At 37.5% G+C, this 20,180-nt stretch overlaps 1 protein-coding gene across 1 annotated transcript in view; it reads right to left on the bottom strand.

Moving 5' to 3' along the window:
- Window positions 1-876: 876 nt before the first annotated feature.
- Window positions 877-20,180, bottom strand: part of LOC101857806 (ATP-binding cassette sub-family A member 7) — a gene marked incomplete in the record, with an annotated part of 82,993 nt that continues 63,689 nt past the window's right edge. Inside the window, 14 exon segments of the mRNA XM_035970312.1 lie at window positions 877-5,184; window positions 5,971-6,130; window positions 7,349-7,462; window positions 8,562-8,691; window positions 9,932-10,024; window positions 10,720-10,823; window positions 12,009-12,143; window positions 13,042-13,183; window positions 13,745-13,926; window positions 15,372-15,498; window positions 16,474-16,603; window positions 17,060-17,183; window positions 17,489-17,633; window positions 19,406-19,521. Coding sequence (XP_035826205.1) covers window positions 5,021-5,184; window positions 5,971-6,130; window positions 7,349-7,462; window positions 8,562-8,691; window positions 9,932-10,024; window positions 10,720-10,823; window positions 12,009-12,143; window positions 13,042-13,183; window positions 13,745-13,926; window positions 15,372-15,498; window positions 16,474-16,603; window positions 17,060-17,183; window positions 17,489-17,633; window positions 19,406-19,521 — 1,866 coding nt within the window.

Below are 20,180 nucleotides of genomic sequence, written 5' to 3'. Positions count from 1 at the left end.
TCCATCCCGCACAAGAGAAGTGAGAGGCACGGTATGCCAAGATAAACTAGACTGGGCTGGCCTATCACGCGATGCGTTCTGCTTGTCTGCGCATGCCACACCCTCTCCACTCATTCTCTCCGGCCTTCAATGTTGTTTCGCGTGGGCTCTCCCATTCTTTGTTTCGCTGGATCACCAACAACTTTCTCAACTGGCAAGGTTTTATAATATGTTTAATTGGTCTGTGAGCTTTGCACAGCAGCAGCAATATTCCGTTAAAACCGACTCGCGTGACGGTCTGGTTGCGCAATAGCAGTATTTTATTTACAAAGATAAAGAAGGAGAAAAAACGAGGTTTTAGAATAGTGTCTTTATAACAGACTTCTCATTGTTTCAGGACTCGTTTTAAGTGGACTCCTCTGTACTAATTTTTTAATAATTTAGAATTCAAATTTCAGAAGCACTGTATGGTTACGCTGACAAAAAATCCTCTTTTTCTAGAAACTGCTGTGAATAAAAAAAAGGTGTTTTATCGGTTTACGGCAAAATACACATGTTGCATGATATTGACATTATACTATGTGGATGCAATTATTCTATTGAATATCTTCATTTTTTCTGCTGGTATCCACAACCTGGATTGGCCTTAGCAGGCAGGATCAAAGCAGCCTATCTCCTAAGGGATGTAAATTTTGTTGATGGAGGTGTGAACATTGACAGTCTTGCTTTAAGATAATAGAAGAAGTATTTAACGATGACAAAGAAAGACAGGAACTACCTAAATTAAAAAAGGCCTTGCTTTAAGAAATGCTCCCCCTCCCCTTCTAAAAACAAACAAACACAAAACTAATTAAACAATGCAGCACAGTATACAAACTGGGCCCAGAAAACCACAAAAAGTGTTATAAAAGTGAAAATTTTAATTACATTCCTTTCATTCCATACAAATGGATATTGTGTTTGACTACAACTTACATTATAGACAAAAAAAATAATGATAATAATAATAATATGCTTCAGCAAATCGCCACACACAATTATTCTGCATATATCGCAAATATGCATCACTGCAGGTTGTCACATTGAGCAATACATTCAGCAACTGAACCAAAGAGTGGAAGGTTTGCAAATTGAGATAAATGCAGGGACCATAAATAAATCTGAGGAAATCAGAACACGTCAGCCAAGCAGACCAGCAAAGCTCAATGACAGAACACATTTCTGTCAGAAAGAAATGGCACAGAAGTCACTTCATCTAAGAAGGAACTAACTCAAATTTGAACACAGCATGCTCACTTACACATAAAAACTAACAGGCTTGAATGCATGCTTGTACCGATATGTCCACAAGCGCATACATAAAAACCAAAAGAATATACAAGGTGATTTGAAAAGAACTAATTGATTTTTATGAATCATTGTTTCCGTTCTCAAGCATTCTTGTGGAATGAGTCGGTGACCTTTTGAAAGAGGAGTTATCTAAAGTTTTAATTTGAATAAAAAAGAATGAACTAATTTTATGACGTATTGCTTCAGTTCTGAAGTATCATCATGGAATGAGTCAGTGACCATTTGAAAGAGGAGTTATCTATCATTTGAATAGCTGTGCTCCAGTGATGGATTGGTTGGAGAGGGGCTTGGAAAGGGGCCTTGCTCTATGTGCCTGGTCTGAAAGATCTCCCAGACCTCACCATGTGTAATTTTTTCTTGTAGGGATATGTAAAAGATAGGGTTTATTTTCCACCGCTACCCACTAACCTCATTGACTTACAACAGCGATCAATTTAAAGGGCCATGATAGGCTGAAATGCATCTGGGATGGATTCTCTTATTGCATTGAACTTACTCGTGCTGCTGGCGGTGGCCACATCGAACACTTGTAAGACAGGAAATAAAAGTTAATTGAAATTGTGAGTAGAATACTTGTGACTTAGCTTGAGTCTTCTATTGCTTTCTATGTTAAACTGTTGCAAAATAAACTTGGATAATTCTCTTTTAATGATCATGTACAGTCTATGTGACTTAGCTGGAGTCTTCTATTGCTTTCTATGTTAAACTGTTGCAAAATAAACTTGGATAATTCTCTTTAAATGATCATGTACAGTGTAAGTCTAATGCACACATAGTGAAACTGGCGGGACATGGAAATCTTTTCACCGTATACAAATTTTGCCATGTGTGTTTTTTTAATACAAAGAATGTGTTAAAAAAAAATTAGGAACCTGAAAATCTGTTTGCTTTGTGCCCGTTTTGTTAAGGGTATGCTCGTTAGGCATGCTAGACTGTATACTGCTTATGGTATATAATATTCATGTGTGTATGTGTCTGTATTTGTGTGTGTGTGTGCCTGTATTTGTGTGTGTGTGTGTGTGTGTGTGAGAGAGAGAGAGAGAGAGCACATGTGTGTATGTGTGTGTGTGTATAGTATATATGCAAAACTCAGACAAAACTCAAGTCCACATAATATCAGTAAAAGAAAAATTCATAAACAAAATGTGTCAGTCATCAAGTACACTCATACTCATATCATGATAGTAGAAAATGCAGTGATTAGTCATAAATAATGTAGTTTCTCTATTCAGCCTTTACCCATAGTGAGTAAAGAGAGAGGCAGTCATATGAGAAATAAGAGTAAGAAATGAAGTGGATGAACACAAATATCTTAGATGTGCAATAGCAACTTTGTTAGACATAATAAAACAAAGTAAATATAACAAGCAGAGCAATACGCACAAAGTTAAAAGCTCCATAGGGAATGTTGACCATTTTGACAACCTTGAATCTAAGAAATCATCAGATAGCATTTGTACAAAAGACACCAATGAAGAATAGCCATTGAGAATCAGAGAAGGGACCTGGTATTCAATGGAAAGAGACAGATCAATCCCAGAAGAACTAAGGTTCAAAATGTTAGGAGCAGTGGCACTAATAAGGCCAGTCTTACTGTGAGTTTAGTTCAAACCTATATCGAACTAAGATTATATTTTAAATAATACAGAAATTCATTTCACATACACAGAAAAATTAATATTCACAGCTTTTGATCTGATATATGCAGTTGTAATGCCATTACCTCCTGGTGCTAAATAATCATAAAAGAACATTTTTATTCTTTACTGAAATTATTTATTTATTTTTTACCCCCCCCCAATGCTCAGTTAATGTCAAGAGCACAGAATATTTGGCATTTTCTTTCAATGAGCCCAACACATATTGAAGTGAGTATTGGTGAGCACCAATTCATACTGTGGCACACAATAAAAGCTCTGTGCATATATTATAAGTGGAATCAATTCCGGATAAGGACAGGCAAAAAACCTTGAATGTAAAATGAACAAACTATATGCAAAAAAGAAAACTTAAAAAATGCACTTTAAATAACTCAAAGGGTACCGCAGCATGACCCTTGACAGAAAGAAGATCACAACTGGTAGGCCTACAATATTACATTCGTATTTCATATTGGATCATTATTTTTTTTTTCTTATTCATCCATACAGAATCTTTTTCACAAAACAAAGAAGCAAATTATGCAGTTGATAAGAAGTTTTCAAGAGACCTCTGCTAATCTCATTTGGATTAAAAACAAAAAACACGGCTTTCTAAAAAAATGATAAAATACTAACAACAAAATTTTGTTTACAGGTCATGAAAACCAGTACAGCAAATCAGTCAATTAATATGTTACACATCTTCATACTTATTGTATCCAATCTTCTTCATAGAAATCATGTATTGTAAGATTTCACTTACAATGAAAGTTAACACTACATATATCTCACTCTCAAGTGTCCTCAATAAAGAATAAAGTAGTTTCAACAGCTACAATTCTTTGAATACAAACCCAGATATACCATCCCTTAAAAAAAATGCAATAACAAAGGATGACAATTAAAATTATCTCCATGGTTTTTCTCTCCATCCCATTTCACTTCTATCTAAATGAATTATTTTGAAAAGTAATAAATAACAAACAATATGGCAATTTAGAGAATACAAAAAACATTGTATCACACAGCTGTTACAGTAAATCACATTCTACCAACAATGTATAAACTGTCTAAAGAAAAAGAAGAGACCAGTAACAGTCTGTATGGACGGAATAGTTCTCAAAGTGAACAGAAGGAATCGTTCTCTAAGTAAACAGTACACACACTCACACCCATAAGTGCGCACACACACACGCGCGTGCGCACAAACACAAAAATTTTCCCATAAACTTGCACACCAACACACACACATACTACATACAAACACACACATACACACTATAAACACACACATATGCACACACTCACACACACATACATACACAAACACATTCACAGAATATGAACTAATAACTAAGCACTTTCCACAGAACAAACAAATTTCATAACCCTATTTCAAAATTCAAAGTTTTATGCGTTTGTTGATTCACACTAACGTACTGGTGTGTATCTTCAACACAAGTCTAGACATTGCGCACCTTCAATGGAATGTATGTGGAATATTAATTATGTGTAACAAGTGGAGAAACCTTTAGCAAATTGAAGTTAATTACACATCATAACCACATTTTCTTAAGAATATATTTAATTAAAAATCACTTTAGATATAGGCCTACATGCCCATACAGTGGCATACATGTTCATTCACAGCAAAAAATATCACGCATCCTTACTGAAAGCAAGAAAATTGAGATACATCAACACAGCTACAAAGTACACTGCTTTGAGCTCCAATTAACATTTCTGGATTTCTGGTTCCTGGACAGACTTCAAAGACTTATCAGTCCCAAGGCCCAGAGCAACATGGTATTGGTTTTTATTTCTTGCTGACCAGGTTTACTGATTGCTTTTTTTTTTGCCCCTCGACTCCCCCTGTCCTTCTCCCTCCCCTTTTCCATTCACCCTTTCCTAGCCCCCACCTCCCCTTCAAACCCCAAACCACCAATGTAGCAGTAAAACTTGTCTAAAAGCCAGTGCTAAACCAAAGTCCCTCTAATTTTCAGAGGGATACCCAAAGCTTACGGAGTAAATGAACACAAATGGCCGAGGAATCAGGCAAAAGCTTCATTGGTGAATGTTGTCCAGCCTAAACGGTGGCCTCTGACCTCTGTGCTCAGCCCACTCTCAGCGTCACTATGGGGCTGCACTAGTTCTATGGTACCACAGGAAGGATTGAAAGAGTCTGTACGTCCTCTCTCCTCACTTGGCGTTGAATCTGCAACATAGAAGTCGCACAAAAACTTACTCTCAGTTGAAGAACTAGTAGAGATTCAATTTTGCATTTTAAAAAAAAAAAAAAAATTAAACTAAAAAACAGGGCATTCATTTTTGTAAAATAAGAAAGAGTATTTGGAAAGGAAACAAGATTTTGTGAAAAATAGAAAGGACAATTTGATCTTTCACAATGACAACTAAAGCTTCAAAAAGAAAACAACTCACTAAATTTAATGAACAAGAAAATGTTGTGTACATCATCCATCAGATATTTTCTCTGGCCAATCATCCCATATCAGTTTCTTTATCCAGCCTCATACAAGGAAAACTCCATAAAGCAACAAAGTAAGATAAGAAAAGAAGAAAAAAACACCAAACTCTGCTATTTGCCAAATGGAAATCCTACCTTCTGCAGTATGGATCAAAACACCAATTCAAAGGCTGACAACTTCACAACAACAAAACAACAACAGTACTATCAGCAACAGCAACAATTCAGATTATGCATGTAATGTATCATATCTACAAATACACTAACAAAAAAATCAGTGTTTTCTCTCATCAGCTGCTTGTTGTGAAATGCATTCATGAGATTTTGCTGAAAATTAACTTGCTACCAGTACCAGTATTGGCCATGGTTTCCACAATATGGGAGGCCAAACACAGAGCACTGCAAACATAAGAAAGTAGTATCAAAACACACACACAAAAACACACACACACACACACACACACACACACGCGCGCGCGCGCATGCACGCACACATACACATATCAATGTACTCACTTGTATGGAAAACTTTGCTGAGGTCCACTCCTACAGCACTTGTGCCACTGGCAGTCATGTCATCAGACACAACAGTGGCTTGGCTAGCACCATTGCTGGGAGTGTTTTGAGATTCATAGTCCAGCAGGTCGGCTTGCGATTTGGCAAAGTTGATGAAAACCTAAAAAAATGACAACACCAATCCATTTGATTGTGCAATAGAGAGCATTACCAATATCAGAGAAGTAACTACTGCATCACATCATTGAAAAGGTTAGCTTTTGGTATATTATATTACAAAATGAGAAGTATGCAGATAAAATAAGTTACTTCTTAGATTTGAGCCCTATGGAAATAGATGCAGTGGAATCCTGTTATAACTAGAGGGAGGGGACCAGTGCTAAACATCCATTATAGCAGGATTCTCATTATAAGGGATCCAATAATAAATTCAAGGGAAATAGTACAGTAGGCCGAATTTATGAGTCTGATTTTCTGTTTGTTTCTTTTTGTAATCTCCTCTGATGATAATTTGGTTGAACATGATCTCTTGGCCCTACTTGATCAAAAATCGAATAAGGTTTCTTTCTCTAGCGCTAGTAATGTTGACAGCTTGGCGTTGGTGATCAGAAAGAAAGTTCTCCAGGCTAACTCGTCCACTGTGTTGTCCCCCCACCCCACCACACCTTGTGGTGCGTTCCGTCTGCTTGCGCAAGTCACACATTCACTCAATCCATCCCATCACAGTCACATCGTTGTGATCTCTCCATCCCCGCATCGGAGAAGTGAGAGGCGTGGTAGGCCTAGATAGTCTAGACTAGGCTGGCTTATCACGTGATGCGTTCTGCTCGTCTGAGCATACCACATCCTCCCCACTCATTCTCTCCGACCTTCATCGTTGGCACACGTGGGCTCTCCCATTCTTTGTTTTGCAAGATCAACAACAAAGTTTCTTTACTGGCAAGGTTTTGCATGAATAAATGGCCTATGCGCTGTGCACAGCAGCAGCAATATTACGCAATAACCGACTCGCTTGTTTGTCTGATTGCGCAATAGCAGTATTTTATTTACAAAGATAAAGAAGGGAAAAAAACGGGGTTTTAGAATAGTGTCTTTATAACAGACTTCTCGTTATTTCAGGACTCGTTATAAGTGGATTCCACTGTACATCACACTTATAGGTGAAGTTTTTACAATTGAGAAGTACGAAATAATAAAAGGCATGTTATACTTGAAGATATGGCATCAATAGAAAACCAACAAATTTGACCCTAGTGTCGATTTTTGGCTAGTATCTCCATTTGTGGATATCGAAAAGTAAATCATTTTGTCAGCACGCTTCACAGATATGAAAAATAAGGGCTGTTTTCATTTTCTAAACTTATTGTTTAATAAGTACCTGATCCAGAGTGGTTTGAGACACACTGAAATCCTCTAGCAGCCCACGGTACTTTGCCTCCTCCATGGTGTGAAACAGCTGACTCAGTGCCACACCAGACAGGCTCAGGTGATACTGCAACAGTGTAAGTAAGTTTGAGAATGAGGTTCAGTAAGACAACACTATTTAATCAGCAGTTTATTTATCTTCATATATCACATCTTTAAATAGATTTTAAGAACACTTGCTTCTTCTTGAGAAATCCATAAATTCTTATACAGGAATCTACACAATTACCAGCATTAATCTAGACCCTTTCATAATGTCAAAAGAAATGTAGCAAAAATTCTGGCAATCTATAACTTTAAAATTAACCCTGGAAGCTCGATGGCCCTAAATAAGGCGTGAGCCCGGCTACCTGGGAAGTACGACGACTCTGCATAAAGGGCCAACCTAATCTGACCGGGAAGCGCGCAGGCCCTATATAAAGGGCGTAGACCCTGACCTTTTTTAATGGAAAATTTCAGTGTTCCTTATATAGTAAATGATGTAGTAACTTGCAGGTCAAAGTTATAAATAGTGACCAATGAGTTTGCAAGTCATTTTGACTTTGTAGCACGTATGTTGGCTCAGATATCGATCGTGGGTGGTTGGCGGGTGCTCTGGTGTGGTTTGCTCCTTCTTTCCTATCAAACAGCTATCGTCCTCATCTCCCTTTCTTCTTTTTTATGTTTGTAATACCTCTTGTAATACCTCTAATCTTATGGCACTCATATGACCTTTTGCAGTTGCGAGCGTCGTAAACCCTCTACTAAAACTAAGATATCGATTGATAAAGTGACGTGATCCAGCTGAACGACTACACGCTATGTGTTATTACTTGTTCCGCTGTCCTAATTTACTAATTGTTGACTTCATCACATTTTGCGCTTTGTTTATAATTGTTTGATCGCTTATTATTTTTGAATAGTTAATTCTATCAGCTTTGAGAAAAGATAGGGTTTTATATGTCTTTTATCATCTGTTGATTTGAGCCGTAAGTGGTCATTTTTCAGTAGCAGGTATAAATCTCTGATATCTCAGCTGATAGCCCTGGCCAAACCCCCATGTTTACAACCAATCCGCCATGGCGGCTGGGCATTTGGGGCAGATCATTTCTGGTGAAAGATTGCACGCTTCCAGGGTTTAAAAAAAAATCTAAAAACATAAATATATTTTTGGCTTCATGACCAACCTGTAGCATGTTGTGGTGCTTCTCTTTCAGAGCTGCAGTTGGGAGTGCAGCGGTGACAAAACCCATGGCAGGTGCCAAATTTGGTGTCTCTCCACCCACACGTAATGTGATTGTGTAACCACTGCCAAACCTGCACCATTGACAGTAAAAGAGTAGCCTCAATAAAAAGTTCATATACGAACATAACACTTTTAATATGTGTGTAAAACACACTGGGCAAAATTACTTTTTATTTTTTGTAAAAGAAAATCGGCCACTCTGTTTTTAAAGTAAAATGACTTTTCACTAGTATGCAAAACAAAAGATGAATATCTTATTTCCAAAATCTCTAAACAATGCTTTTCAGAGTCCTCAAATCATTCAAGATATTTATTGATCAGAAAATGCACAATACATACTCCATACATACTTTTAACCAAGGCAAATATTTATTTAGGAAACTTCTTTTGACACCAATGGCATGTAGTCAAAATATCTTATACAGAGAAGTTTTATGTCCCCATAGACATAGTATATATCATTTGGCATGCATTTTGTTTCAACCCTGCCTCTCAGAGTCAACCTACACTGTGTGGAATATACATCTTAACTCTTTATCTCCCACTATGTCAGGGCCCTCTTTTGATACAAAATCTAAAAGTGACATATACGTTACTAAATTGGTCATTAAATCAAAACAGGAGAACCTATTTTGATGGTTCTTCATTAACTGAATGAACTCCTGGTAAAATAGAGTTGTTTTTAGGCAACTGGCGAAAAGCAATTTCACAGTGAAGTTGTAATAATATGCCTGCACGGCTCCTCACGGCTCACCAGCACAGCGATTCCAACCGCAAGCTTCTGGGAATGGCTTGCCAGAGATAAGGATTTAACAGAAAGCACATAATATTATGCGGTGGCCAGAAAATCTATCCCATGTGGGAATAAAACCCTAGTCCCTAGAGTGCCAGAGAAAGAGCCTAACCAGCACATCACAAAAACCTGTGTGGTTTTTATGCCAGGAACAGTTCATTGTCATCTTGTCATGTACACACAAAGATTAGTTGTTTTTTTATTTTAATGACATCTCGCCTTTCATTCTAAAGTTAAATTCAACGCAGAAAACAGTCACCCCTTCCTCCGGAAAAGGTTTTTTGTCAGCGTAACCATTTTAAAAAGACGTTCTTCCGAAATTTGAATTCTTATTTGTTCAAAAACTTGTTACTTTCACTTTGATTTTTTTAAACAAGTAGGGTAACTCTGTTCGCAAAGGGTGTGCATTTGCGAAGAGGGCGCCACCCAATTTTGAGGACACTTTTTTAATTGGCTCAAAGAGAGGAGATGACCCTCTTGTTATGTAGACTCTTTGGTACACATCCACGAGAGCTCACCTATTTTTCAGGTGCTGTGTACTGCCCAGACACTGGAATGATCCATTTACCATAATAGCCAGTCTGGAGCAGAGGGCTTCACACTCTTCCATGCTGGGAAAACAAAGGATAATCTTAAAAGAAAATCAAACAGTAGAGGATAAGAAAAATCCCTTTCCTAACCATATCTTAAAACACTAGTCAAGCATTTTCTTATCCCCATGGGTATTAGCAGGATAAATTTGTTTTGCACCCATATTAAAATGATATCTTTTGCCATACCTTGCACCTTGATGCTCCTGAAAGCTTAACATTGACAACATTCTGGGCTATATCGATAAAACATTAGCTGTGCCTCCTCTTTACAGGAACTGACCTTACACAAGTTCACAGTGATGACAGATCTATAAATAAGATTGAAAGGTGTTGGGCCAAAGCTTGGAAGACCACGAGCTGATGGATTGATTGTAACAACAACTACAACATTGTAACGTTGCATTTATTCCATCAGCATTACCAGCTACCTTGTCAATCAAGAAACTTGCACATCATTCTGCCTCAAAGTGGAAAAAGAATAAAAATGGAAAAGGTAAATCAATGAGCAAACTTGTACAGAATTTAAAAAAAAAAAAAAAAATACCAGCACCTGACATGATACAGTTAATCATCATCATCGTTGTTTAAAACTACAGTCTTATTTGCATTATTTTAAAAAACTACTGTCTTATTTGCATTATTACAAAACAAAAACATCAGTCTTATTTGCAATTCCTAAGTATCTGTGGTATACTATAGCAGGTGACACTGACCTGTGAGAGGTGAGGATGACTGAACATCCTGACTTGACAATGTTGTTTATGCAGTTCCACAAGAACCTGCGTGCCTTCGGGTCCATGCCTGTGGTGGGCTCATCCTAGCGGCATGAAAAGAAAACCAGATATTCAGTTGAAATTGTACGATATAGCCTGCTGTTATCAAAGAGAAAAGTGGTAGTCTTAGACAAGTAGTCATTTCAGTATTATTATTATTTTTTAAAATGCAAAGGCAGGGGGTGATGGGAAGCGGTTGTTTGTACAGATGACTGTCTTGGACAGGTGACCATTAGAGTAGGTTCGATTGCATACAAGTTCAGAAGTCATATATTTAAATCATACAAGTAAGAAGACAGTTTTGTCTGAGATGAAAAATTTATAAGCAGATGAGGGGGAAAAAACCCATCAAATAAGACAGGAATAAATAATGAAAGTCTGAGAAGGATGGGAGAGAAGTATGAGTCATTAAGAATATCTGCCAAATATCCATTTGGAATATTTACCCAACATCAGCATTTGTGCCGCTACCAACAGTTTTCTTTTTTTAGGTAAGGTGAACCAGTACATCAAATCGCAAAAAAAAAAGAATGGGCATCTAATACCAACATGAAAGAAAGAAAATCAGACAAAAATTGTTGAGGAGAGGTAAACAAATAGGACCTAACAAGGGCACTCTCCCACCATTCATGTGTTTGACTATTTCAAACAAAACAATTGACAATTACCTGTATTTAACTTTTATTTTTTTAAAATCCTGCCCAGCAATTATCTCAAAAAGGATGTCTTGGAACAAACCGAGCAAATCTTGTGAAATTTTGGTCAAAGTCAGAGTACTTCATTGTCTGGTTTTGGTGGTAATAAATTGCAAGAATATAGGGTAGCCAGAGGTGGAGAGAAAGGGAGGAGATAAAAAAAGTTTAAAACTAAAAAAATTGAAAAATGCATCGACAAGAAGATAGTGGAAAAAACTGAAATTATATAGCACTCAGGGGTGGATTATCAAAGAGATAATGTGTAACAGTCTTAAACTTAAATAACCACAAAAATCGATAAATGTTATTACATTAGAACACGCTTAGTCCAAAAAGAGCAGTAAACAGAAAGAAAATAGAATTCCTTTTTTTTTTTCACTATTTGAAAAATCTCTGTAAACCAAACCACGACTAAGCCGAAGAAAATCCAATGGTCCTGCAGGTTTTGGTTTAAGTGGATTCTTTTAGATCAAAAGGTGCCACTAAAACAACACTGAGAACAGAGCAAAAATAAGAACACAAGAAGTGACATACCAAAAAGATGACTGACGGCTTTCCGATAAGGGCAATGGCTGTGGCCAGTTTGCGTTTGTTTCCTCCGCTGTAACTGCCGGATACTCTGTCTGCATACCGGGACAGACCCAGTCTCTTAGTAGCCCAGCTTGACACCTGGAGGAGTTAGACAATGTTCTTGTCAGAAAATTTCTTCCTTTTTTTCCCCTATCAGAGTACCTACTGTCATTTGTTTTGTTTTTTGGAAGTGTTTTACTGTGTTCGCAACTGCATAAGGTCATATGAGTGCATGGGACACATTAAACACTTTGAGTTAGTAGGAAATTTGGACTTTTGCCCGGGTGGCTGCCGAAGCCTACTCTTATCAATTTTGGACCACCAAGGGATCTTTACGTGTGTAACTTGAACACAGGACCTCAGAGATTTTTCGCCCTTACCCGAGAAGGCTAGGTGTTAGATCTTACCTACCATAAAATCAGAGGTTTGGCTGAAAGACAGCGGTAAGAAGGGGCTAGGAAGTAGCAGTAGAAAGGCTTCAGAAAGAGTTTAGAGCCTACAGGAGGGGGCAAAGGAGGTGAGGGGTGGGGGCAGAAAGTGGAGACGAAAACAGACGACACAACATGTTTAGATAGCAGGAAAGGGGGTGAAAAAAGAAAATTTTAGAGAAAAAATTTTTCCATCGTTGTCCACATTTGAACTCGGGACCTATTGAATGAGAGGCGAACACCATAACCTCTCGACCACGACAGCCCACTCTACTGTCAGTGTACGGGGACATATTAAATACAATTGCAATACTGCTATGAACAAAAAAAGCAATATTTTTAAATTAAGTCCTTAAGAGATTTAAATTCAGTACCCTCTCTTCTTGGAAAAAAAAAGATGCAAAATTTTAATGAAATGGCAAGCTAAGGGAGATATTGTGGAATCATAAGAGTTTTCGGTCAGGATAAATACAAAACTTCAAACTATCTGGTTAACTTTCGAATTTTTAGCTCTGACAAGGGTGAGCATGAGAAAAAAGAATAAAAAATTAGAAAAGGTCAGTGCTAACCTGGTTTACATGAGCAGTGGCAATGCCTTTGATCCTGGCGTAAAACTGTAGATGTTCCTGTCCAGTGAGCAGTGGGTCGAGGGCATCAAATTGGGGGCAGTAGCCGATCACTTTTTGAGCTTCTCTCAGATCCTTCTTAATGCTGGTAGAGAATAAATGAAATTCATGTAAAATCGGGAAAGGAATGTCTGTTTTCATAATGATGACAACAAAGTTTTCTTCATTTCTCAATACAAAATTTGCTTTGTTTGCTGGCTCCTTTTGATTAAGTTTTTAAATCTCCTTACTCTTTCTCTCTCATCTTTTCTTTGTGTATCTCCTTCTTCTCTCTCTAACAGTAAATTTAATAAACAAATATATCTACCTTGACCTAGAGTCATTAACGTACATTACGCAAAACAAATGGAACAAGTGCTTATCACATAAAATACCCTGGTCAGAAATGGACAATCACAAAAGCATTCCTCAAAGGCAGATTTTAAATTTACAGTTGATTCAGCAGAGATTCTCTTTAAACATTCAAAACATGAGAAAAAAATTCAGACAAACAAAACTGAATGTTTCAGAATTAATATGCTTTTACTGGAGTGTCTTGGAACTTTTTCACCCCGAGAATTGACAATATAACTTTTTCTGTATCAGTTTCAACTTCTCAAATCTCCACAACTACATTGCCCCGTCCCCATCCTTATATAAAAAGTACCTATGCTGGTCAATGAAAGCATCGCCTTCACTGACACTGATGTCCCCCGTCAGCATCTTGAACACTGTCGTCTTGCCTGCCCCATTCACTCCGAGAAGCCCAAAGCACTGACCCTTGGGTACTCCAATGTACAACCGATCAACTGCAGTCAGGCTCACTTTCTTGCCAGGACTGCTGTACATCTGGGAAAAATTGAATAAAATGCGATAAGGTTATGAGCTAGTTTACTTGTATTTGTTCAATAAGTTCCTGGTTGACTGACATATGTCATCTGTCGCTGATGTGTTTAACATGGCATTCGACTCACAAATCAACTGTTTATTTAGAAAACCATTATCAGTAAGGAGGAGGAGGAGGAGGAGGAGGAGGAGGAGGAGGAGGAGGAGGAGGAGGAGGAGGAGGAGGAGGAGGAAGAGAAGGAAGAGGAGGAGGAAGAGGAGGAGGAGGAGGGGGAGGGGGAGGAGAAGAAGAAGATCACCATCATAATAAATTGCACTTATTGCAAATACCCCTGCTCGAAATTGACTTGGTGCATTTCACTATTATTACGCATTTTCAGCTTCATGGGAAACATTCATACAATGGGATTTTTCAATCTACATGTATAAGCTCTCAAATAATAACATGCTGACAAAGCCTTTAACTTTCTAAGCTGAGCAGACACTCTCAATTGGTTGAATTGAGAAATATTTGTGAAAAAAGTCTTTCCTAATGATACAACATTCAGCCTAGGCTGAGATTTGAAATGCAACCCTAAGATTATGGCTCCAGGAGCCAAACCTTAAGGTAACTAATGCCTGAACTGTCTTTTTTCCTGTCTAAATGAGATAACTAATGACAAAAATGTGAATGTTCTGTGAGCTTTCCTTCTGAAGATCAGACAAATGCCTGGTGTTAAAAAAAAAAAATTTCATGTTCCCTTGGATGAATTTTGCTTGTTCAAAGTTTTGTGGAAACTGGTGGTAAGATAACCAAGTTATTGTTGTTTAAATGGGTCCTCCTTTAAAAAAAAAAAAAGACACCCAGTATATTCAGCTTTCATTTTCTTTAAAAAGGGTATAGATATGATACACTATTAATTTGTAGAAAAAAGAAATCAGTAACAATGCTTCAGAAAAAAGACAGTATGGCAGCAATTGAGTGGCTAAAAGGAAGCAGTGCTGTACGTTTTTGAGGGGACTGAGACAATACTTTGGAAATAGCAGGTTGGCTGAGACGGATACAATAGAACCACGTGACTTGTTCATTAAAAGGGACACTACAATAACTACCACTTAAATTTTTCAAGTTGCAATGATTGTAAATGCAACCGTAAATCTTTTTCATACCCATTGACACAAATATTTTATCATTAAGGAGGAGTGCTGCTTTGACACTGCACCAACTCTGGCAGAGAGGGATACAATATCCCAGCATCGTGGTAATAAAAGTGAACCGAAATATTTGTCACTATATATACATGAGGTTACCTTATTATAAATACTAACTTACTCCCTCCCTAATTGGACAGGTATAAGTCAGAGAGCAGTCAGCACAAAACTTGTCTGTCCCTGGCCTTCAATACAGGATTACAATATATAATGTACTAAGTGCAACCCACCTGAGGCAGGCAGAGTTTAAGTCTTACCTTTGTCAGTCCCTGTAGTCGGAGCATGTCTGAGGCTGCAGCCCCTGACACAACTCTCTCCTTCTCCCGCATCACGTCAATGTCCAGGTGTTGACGCCCTCTTTTAAGGATTGGTTTACGTTTCACTCTGCAAGACAGATGTATAAAATTGATGTAGTTTACAGGGCAATAATATATACTTTTGCCGCATGTTTCTTTTTAACATTATAACACATCAGCTTGTAGTGCACTACAACATTTTTACCACACAGAAACTCGTCATATACTGCAAGTTTTGCTTCAGACTAACACACCAAAAAGCATTTTCAATAGCCAAAATTGAAGGTTGGGATACATTAAAAGAAGTAGAATGCTGTTACATTATATGTCACTAAAAGCCGAAAAAAAATTTGCAAAGAAACCTGCTAGATAAAGTTGAATCAAATCACACAATAAAACTCTATTTAAAAGGTATCCCTAAACAAATGTTCCAGACACTTGACAAACAATTCATATTCTGCTATAAAAGTATCAAAGCTAGGACTAGGTTCTGAGCTAATGTGCATATTTCTTTCATAGTTGTGCATTCCTCCAGTTCAAAGTGAGATTTTAACAAATGAACTGAGAAAGGAATTTAAACAGACAATGTTAGTCAGCACTGATCATACCTATTATATTTCTATTTGAAAAAAAAATGCTGTAAAGTCTCATACCTTTCAATGGTATTCTTTACATAGATTTTGTGAATGTTAAGGTAAAAAAGCCCCAGTGATCAATTTGAGATGGAATCAACATGATCTCATCACCTTACTTGTTTTAGTAAGTGTTTTACAGCAATTGCAACACAATAATATCATATAAGGGCTGAAGACTGCAGCTGGTACAAGAGAGTAACAAACACAAAAAAGGAGAGATAAGGATAATAGATGTTTGATAGGAAAGAAGGAGCAGACCACACTAGAGCACCCGCCAACCACCCACCACCTTACTTATACATTCTGCCTAATTTGCATTCTTAAAAATAAGATTACAAGGGGAAACAAGCTAAATTAAATACACAAATGTACTTTTTTGAAAAAGTCGAATAAAAAAACTCCTTACAACAAAAAGGAGAAATACTCACAAGGCTTTTATTTGTCCTCTGTACTCTATAGCCAAGTTGATAAAGTTGAACACAAAACCTAGCAGGACTAGAGCGAAAATATTTCTTCCTGCGATGTTCCACTCAAACAAGCTGTATTCCAGTGTTTCACCTGTTCAGAAGAAGATGGTTGATAGGTTATAAGGATAGAAAATTTTAGTTTTCTTCTTAAATGAAGTCTGTTTAAACTGAAAATGTATAACTTATGAGTATATATGCATTATTGGGTACTCCATTTGGAGTGCCATCAACTGCTACACAAATTAAATCTCTTTGTTCCCTTTATTGATGAAACATTTACTGTATTAAATGAAAAAAGTTAGGGGAACGTAGCAGTTATCTCCATTGGACAATCAATTCAACATCATAAGTCTTTAAATGGCTAGACTTTGCATCTCTCTGGTTCAAATGCAAAATTTCTCTGAGCTGAAAAGCCACCAGACAGTAAAAGTTTCAATTATGTTGAAAATTAACAAATTTCAGTTTTTGGCAGTTAGTTATAATAAGAAGAATCAAAGTCATGACCTAAATAACAAAACATTCACTGAGGAACAATCAGTTTACTCACCATATCTTGAGATAACATTTGACTGCAGCTGATAGTATGCCATGTCCATTAGACCCCGGCCCAAACAATAGTGAGGGAAGACTAGGAAAATTTTCTTCAGCACCGCGTTGGTCTCTTGCAAACTCTGTGGATGTGGAGTATGTGGAAAAAGTAATAAATTTCAGAGAGAGAGAGAGAGAGAGAGAGAGAAAGAGAGAAAGAGAGAGAGAGAGAGAGAGAGAGAGAGAGAGAGAGAGAGAGAGAGAGAGAGAGAGAGAGAGAGAGAGAGAGAGAGAGAGAGAGAGAGACTAGAAACACAAACGAAAGTGGAAATAAATTAAGATGTTTGCATACCTGCATATTTTAATTGGGCCAGACGTTACAATCATATAAATAAGTAGGTTCACAATGGGATTGTGTCTCAGCTGGTGCAGGTGTTGGTGTACTCACCGAGGAGGCCATAGTGTCCAGGACAAAAGTAGCTAGTGTGGAGATGCTTCCCAGGAAGACATTCATGCAGGACAGTAGCACAAAGGCAGAGCTCGGCACAGAGAACAGATGAGAGAACGGGTACATCATTGGGATCATGGCCCATCTGCCGAGATGTCAAAATTATGTTATATGAGTCAGGCACTCAACTATATTGGCAATTTGGAAAGAAAAACACTCGGTCTAGTCAGAGTTAGGAAGAAAGAGGGGACAGACAGAAAGCAAATAGAGACGATAAAGTCAGAGCAATAAAGTAAAGGAAAGTCACATTAAACAATTCATAGTAAAATTGGTGCACATATTCAGTTACACACAGGGGGAAGTTTCTGCAAGAGTAGTTGATTGTTACTCAGGTACAGGAATAAAAAGAGAAACAGTCGTTGGTGTGTACAGATCAAGACCAGTCAACTGTAGCCTTTCAATTCTTATATCTGTACAGTCTGCCTCTCCATCTTTTTCCTTGAACTGGGCCTTACTAGAATGTCTTGGTCAGTTCTGAAGTCAGTTTATGTCCAAAAATTTCCTTTTGCATCTTTTCATTCAAGTTACCAGATTTTCATGTGTTGTGTCCCGATTGCTAACTGAACCTACATTTTCTTTTATTGTCTTCAGTGTGGTATGTCTTCGCAGAGCCCATTCTGCTCCACACCAACCCACAGCAAATATTTTTCCATTTTGATGGATCACCTCAGATATGAACAAGTAGCCATTAAACCCTTAATTAACTTTTTTAGCCCTGATCAGTAACCTGTATCGTGGAGGTTGCTTGCCTAGTGATGGTGTATAAATATTACTCCCTCACAAGATTTTGTCTGTTTGCTAAAGTGAGGTTCCAGGATATGGTACTTGTAGACATTGAATGAGAGACTTTATGGGTGGAGTGTGCCTATTATTCAAGTAGTCAAGTTTCAAAGGCACAACTTGTTTATAGAGACCCGACAACCCAATCAACACATTGCGAGCTGAGAGCTATCTTCAACTTCAATGTTTCCACCTTTCAGGTGCTTTTGTAACAGCTGTCAAGGCTGTTGAAGAAAATCTCCAATTTGAGCTCAAAATTATAATGACTGATATCCATGTTCCGTGAAATCTCCATTTAATTTTGTACTTACTCCCATTTTTTGCGACTGGAATTCAGTGCTATCAAAGCGATTTATATCATGATCAGAAAAATGTAGTTAGTACAGGAAAGCACTATGTTCACAAGTATCCAAACTACGAAGGCACCCCTTGTCTCCAGAGATTTTACAACTCCACATGTATTAATCACAACATCTAGCTTTCAGCCCATAATGCAAATACCATCATAATAGTTAACCAGAAATTGCCCCATGATATAGACCACATGACTTTCTTCCAACACTACTAATTGCCTCAAAAAATCTTAACAAATCAAAAAGCAACAACATGCATCAATGGCACTCATCCACCACAATCCTGATACCCCTTAACAAGTGACTACAAACTGTTCAGCCATCCTTTATAGTCAGACACAAGTCGTTTTTTATCAGAAAACCACCTCATGATATCCTCCTCCATAATCGCTCAACCCTCTGGGGGTTTCTAGAAAAATCCATTATTTGAAAAAAGACATCAAGGGGAATATTACAATTAAAACTTTCTTCTGTTTCAATATTTTGTTCCTGGTTTTTAATTAAAAAATAACGATTGCCCAAGTCATGATTCTGGTTAGGTTGCTCTCTTTATCTTTAATTTTCTCAACACTTCAAAAAATGGCTCAGACGCTTGTGAAACTGCGCTGATCATTTGTATTTTTATTGTTTGCGATAACAAAGCATCAAGCAGAAGGGTACAAGTCTGGATGTTACAGAATCTTAAACAAATATAACATGCAAAATCATTAGACTTTGGTCTTACCCGTACAGGAACAGGAGGGCCACAAGGCAAGGCAAGTTTTTATCGGACACATACGTTTCCTTGTCAAAAGCCACAAAGATGAGTAAGCAGAGTACAGCTGGGATGGCATAGTTGAGCTGTAAAGAGGGAGACATTTAATTTTTGATGTTACGAAATCTCACAAAACAAAAGAAAATATACCTTGCAAGACACTATTTTGTACAAAACCTGACGGTGTTGAAAGTTTGAACAAGCAACGACAATAGAGGATGAAAAAGAAAAAAAGAAAAAGAATAAGAAAGGTAATTCTTTCCAGCACCATAGTAAATGTAGAAAAAAATAAACATACAAATTACTGAAATTTCTGACTCAACAAGAACTGAAAATAAAGTCCCTCTATAACCTAAACTTGCAGTGATACATATGTGAAGAAACCCTAGAAACTTTTATTCACTTCATACCAAAAGTCATAAAAAGGCACTCGAAAAATATCCACTGAACATTTAACTCTTTATCTCCGTGGAGGGGGACTCACTATGCCGGGCCCCTTCTTCGGTACAAAATCTAAAAAAGACAAAAACGTCACTAAATGGGTAATTAAATCAAAACAAGTGAACCTACTTTAACAGTTCTTCATCTAATGAATGAACTCCTGATAAAAGAGACCTGCTTTCAGCAATTGCCGAAAAGTCATTTGATGTCGAAGTCTTTGTAAATGAATGCACTTGAGCTTTATATGAGAGAGAGAGAGAGATAGAGAGAGAGAGATAGAGAGAGAGAAAGAGAGAGAGAGAGA

Source organism: Aplysia californica, unplaced genomic scaffold (genome assembly GCF_000002075.1).
Source record: "Aplysia californica isolate F4 #8 unplaced genomic scaffold, AplCal3.0 scaffold00251, whole genome shotgun sequence".
Taxonomy (NCBI): domain Eukaryota; kingdom Metazoa; phylum Mollusca; class Gastropoda; order Aplysiida; family Aplysiidae; genus Aplysia; species Aplysia californica.
The sequence above is the reverse complement of the archived record's forward strand: the minus strand, read 5'-3'. Positions and strand labels throughout refer to the sequence as shown.